General features: G+C 60.7%; 1 protein-coding gene across 1 annotated transcript in view; it reads left to right on the top strand.

Moving 5' to 3' along the window:
• LOC102476442 (sodium- and chloride-dependent GABA transporter 2) overlaps nt 1-1,322 on the top strand; it is a 49,404-nt gene that overhangs the window by 44,158 nt on the left and 3,924 nt on the right. The window contains 1 exon segment of the mRNA XM_006163250.2: nt 250-420. Coding sequence (XP_006163312.1) covers nt 250-420 — 171 coding nt within the window.

Below are 1,322 nucleotides of genomic sequence, written 5' to 3'. Positions count from 1 at the left end.
CCGGTCCCCACCGAGCCACCTCACCCTCTCCCAGCCCTGCTCCCTCTGTTCCTCGGGTCCTTGCCTCCTGCCCGACTGCCAGAGGTCGGCCTGTGTGTCTGCCCGTCCCCTCCCGTCCCCCGTCCCTCCTGTCGCAGCCCGCGGTGGCCAGGGCCTTGACTCACCGTGGAGAAGGGGCCCGGCATCCGCGTCCATGCCCTGGCTCTGGAAGAGGCCCCCGTCCCAGCCTGTCCGCCCTCCCCTGTGCAGGCCACGTTCCTCTTCTCCCTGAGCAAGTACACCCCGCTCAGATACAACAACGTCTACGTGTACCCGCCCTGGGGCTACTCCATCGGCTGGCTGCTGGCCCTCTCCTCCATGGCCTGCGTCCCTCTCTTCGTCATCGTCACGCTCCTGCAGACTCAGGGTTCCTTCAGGAAGGTAGGTGGCCGGGGCAGTGACCCACTCGAGGAGGGTTTGAGAGAGGTGGGCTGGGGGCAGGGCCCGCAGGGGCTCCGAGTGCGCGCGGCCCTTGGGTCCCAGGGAACTAAAGGGGAAGGTCGTTAGAGACAGCCCAATGGCCTCCTTTTCAGAACCTTGAAAGTCTAGAGGCCTAGCCCCATGGCATCTCATGCTAGCGGATCACCTGGGCAGGCTAAGCCGGGGTAAACTGCCGAAGGACGAAGGGTAAGCTAGGTCACAAACAGGGACAGGAGGCGCTCAGACCAGAGGGCTCCTATAGTGAAGACTTTTTCCCTTAGGTTTTTGCCATAGGGTTGTGCACTCACCAGAGACAGAGGGAGGGAGTGAGAACCCACCTGCCTCTATCCGGGGAAGGTCATCAGTCACCATTTGGCCCAAGTGCGGATTCTTTTATTTATTTATTTTTTTCTGAGAGGTTTTTGCTGTAGGGCACGTGCGCTCACCAGAAAGACAGAGCGAGACAGAAAGACAGAAAGTCAGAAATCCCCCTCCGGGAGGATGGCCACACTGCAATCCCTTCTCCATTCTCCTCTTGGGATCTTGGGCACGCGCGCACACGCGCCCGGTGGGGTCCAGGACTCGAACCACGGTCGATACCAGGGGCGCCCAGCAACATAGCCATTACGCTAACTGCTGGTCCCTCAAGCATGGATCCTTACTCTACTGAAACTGACAGCCAGCTCTCCTGACTCGCTCCACATGCAGACTCCAAGCTTCTGCCCGCCCTTAGCCCGCCTGGGACACGCAGAAGGCTTCCAGTTTAGAGTTGGGGACATGCCCTCCTGTGGGGACCGTGGACAATGCCCCACAGAGACATCACGTCTGTGGGAGCCGATCTGGCTGCACACACAAATCAGCCT

The sequence above is a fragment of the Tupaia chinensis genome, unplaced genomic scaffold (assembly GCF_000334495.1).
Source record: "Tupaia chinensis unplaced genomic scaffold, TupChi_1.0 Scaffold141530_1, whole genome shotgun sequence".
In the NCBI taxonomy this organism is placed as follows: domain Eukaryota; kingdom Metazoa; phylum Chordata; class Mammalia; order Scandentia; family Tupaiidae; genus Tupaia; species Tupaia belangeri.
The sequence above is the reverse complement of the archived record's forward strand: the minus strand, read 5'-3'. Positions and strand labels throughout refer to the sequence as shown.